This window comes from Sarcophilus harrisii, chromosome 1 (genome assembly GCF_902635505.1).
Source record: "Sarcophilus harrisii chromosome 1, mSarHar1.11, whole genome shotgun sequence".
NCBI lineage: Eukaryota > Metazoa > Chordata > Mammalia > Dasyuromorphia > Dasyuridae > Sarcophilus > Sarcophilus harrisii.
The window spans coordinates 397,314,122-397,316,795 of record NC_045426.1 but is presented as its reverse complement, the minus strand read 5'-3'; the positions used below and the strand labels follow the sequence as shown (position 1 = coordinate 397,316,795).

The 2,674-nt window shown below is 33.5% G+C and overlaps 1 protein-coding gene across 1 annotated transcript; it reads left to right on the top strand.

Annotated features, from left to right (window-relative positions):
• Nucleotides 1-417: 417 nt before the first annotated feature.
• On the top strand, nt 418-1,360 carry TAS2R1 (taste 2 receptor member 1). The gene is given in 2 exon segments (XM_012541201.2): nt 418-1,335; nt 1,337-1,360. Coding segments are annotated over 2 exon segments (942 nt in total).
• Nucleotides 1,361-2,674: the final 1,314 nt, after the last annotated feature.

Genomic DNA, 2,674 nt, shown 5'->3' with positions numbered 1-2,674 from the left:
TGAAGCACAAAAATATTTCAGATAATTATTTGGTTCAGAAGATCTGCTTACAGTGATTGATTTAGTAAATTAGAGTGACTTCAAAGCTTCTATTTCAATTATTTGTTTGTGATGATGTTTTGAGATAAATAGACATGAAAAATGCAAAGATTGGGTGTTTAAAACAAAATTGTTGGTCATCTGGAGCCTTACTTATTTGAATCTTCATGAACAAATCTGAGAACAAAAATGGAAAGCATATTTTAGCTACTATATCATATTGCCTTTATTCATGAGATGAGCTTCCTTTTAGGTAGGACAGTGCAAAGCATTTTTTAAAATCTCTGGCAAGATAAGATAGGAAGAAGATAAGAGAATATAAACTATTTTGAAATTCATTAGGAGAAAACTGAAAGAAAGCAATTATTTTTCTTCAAAATGATAAATCTAGTCTTAATTATCCAACTCATTTTTGGAATAGTCCAATTTTTTGTGGGAATTATGGCAAATGGAATCATTATACTAGTGAGTAGCCTTGAGTGTATCAAACAGAAAAGGGCGATTGCATATGACTTCCTTCTGACCAGTCTGGGAATCTTCAGAATTTTTCTGCAAGGATTAATAATTTCATGCCATATGATATTTTTCTTCACTTTGGAGTTGTATGTGTCTCATGAAGCATTTTTAGTTTTCTTTTTCATAAATGAAGTCAACCTTTGGCTTGCTACCAACCTTTGTGTCTTTTACTGTGTTAAGATTGCCAACATTGTCAACCCCTTTTTCCTCTGGTTGAAGAGGAGGATCTCTAGACTTATGCCATGGTTGATTTTGGGGTCACTACTGTTTTCAATTGCCATATCTATAGCCTACAACCTACTCTATTGGTCAGGGGCCAAAGAAGAGCTAAGAAAATTTTTGATAGGAAATATCAGTAGCCAAGCTTTTTTCCAGTATTTGTTTCCAATTCCACTTCTTATTGTGGGATTGGCAACACCATTGTATATGTTCAATGCTGCATCGTTTCTACTGATCTATTCTCTGTGCAGACATATCAGACAGATGAGAAGCAGAGCAACTGGTTTCAGAGACCCAAGAACTGAAGCTCATATCCGTGCCATGAAATTGGTATTCTCGTTCCTCATCCTCTATACATCCTATTATTTTGTGATATTGATATCATTTTCCAGTATTTCCATAAAGAAAGACATCTTGATGCTTTTTTGCTTCCCAGTGGCTGGCTTATACCCTTCTGGACACTCTGTCATCTTAATTCTGGGAAATTCAAAGCTGAAGCATTATACAAAAAAGTTTCTGCTTTCTGCTAAATACTGTCTAAGAAGAGGTTCAGCACTAGACTCTGCACAAACCCAATAAAGCGTGATGCTTCTATATCTGCATCACTTTATTATAGATGTAATGAATCAATTTGATCTGTTTTTAGGTTTAAAAAGAAGGCAAGATTATGATATTGTCGCCCTTCTGAACATTCCAATGATCATCAGGATAACTTATATTTCAAAGGCAGGACTCATCTGCAGAGCTACTACTGAAATCCATGAAAAGGTTATTTATTCTGACATTGTAAAGACTTACTGCACATTTGCTCTCACCCAGTACATTTCTGTTTTAGAAGAATTTCAAAACAGTCCTGAAGATCACAGAAAAAGAAGGGTGTTCCTTCCCTTGTCACCAGAGGAGAAGATGAGGACAAGCTTGACTTTTACCCTCACCTGTCAGACTGAATTCCCAGATGCTGCAGTTGTGACCCATTAACTGCTAAGATGGAAAAAGAAGATTTGGGAACTGCATTTACATCAGTTTTCCTTAATTGTATAGATGAGAGGTGATATTGTAAATTGTATCTGTGCACACCACTATGGAACCCTTTTCTTTGAAGGTAACAGTTTTCAAATATGTTGTATCCCCAGAGGCAGAAGGATCACAAGTGGGTAAGGGTTGCTGGTGTTTCCATCTGTTTATAAGGAAGGAAGAATTTCATTTTCAATTTTATTTGGATAAATTTGGTACTAAGATATTCATTTCTAAAAAAAAATTCCTTCAACCCTATTTATTTATCCTTTTGGGTTAAGTATATTTCACACATTATTTTTTCCTGTTAGACTTTTTATTTGGATGGATAATATTTAGGGACCTGAGGGAATTTGTGTGAGTTAGGAATTCCTAAATATGTTCTGGATGTCAGTAACTTTTTGTCCAATGATTTTACCTATAGATTGTATATGTTATCAGCAAGAGAAATTTACATTAGATGTTATTCATTCTAATATTATTTAAATGCATTTTGAGTATGAGTAAATGTGTCTGTATATATATATATTCATGTTGTTCTACATATTTGTGTGTGTATATGTATATATATGTGTGTGTGTGTGTATGTGTATGTGTTTGGTTCTGTAGGTATGTATATATGTGTGTATGTGTGTGAGTGTGTATCTATTAAATATATCTGTGCTTAACTGTACTCTGATTAGAGGAGGTAGAGGGGATGGAAGGGGATAAAAAAATAAAGTAAAAAAGTACATAGCAGAGAACAAAAGAAGAACCTGCAAGGAAGCAAAGAAAAGATGCACACTAATGAATATTTCTTCTATTATTATATATCCTTTCTTTTTTATAATAATAATAATAATAGCTTTTTAATTTTTCAACCTACATACAAAGATAGTTTTCAACA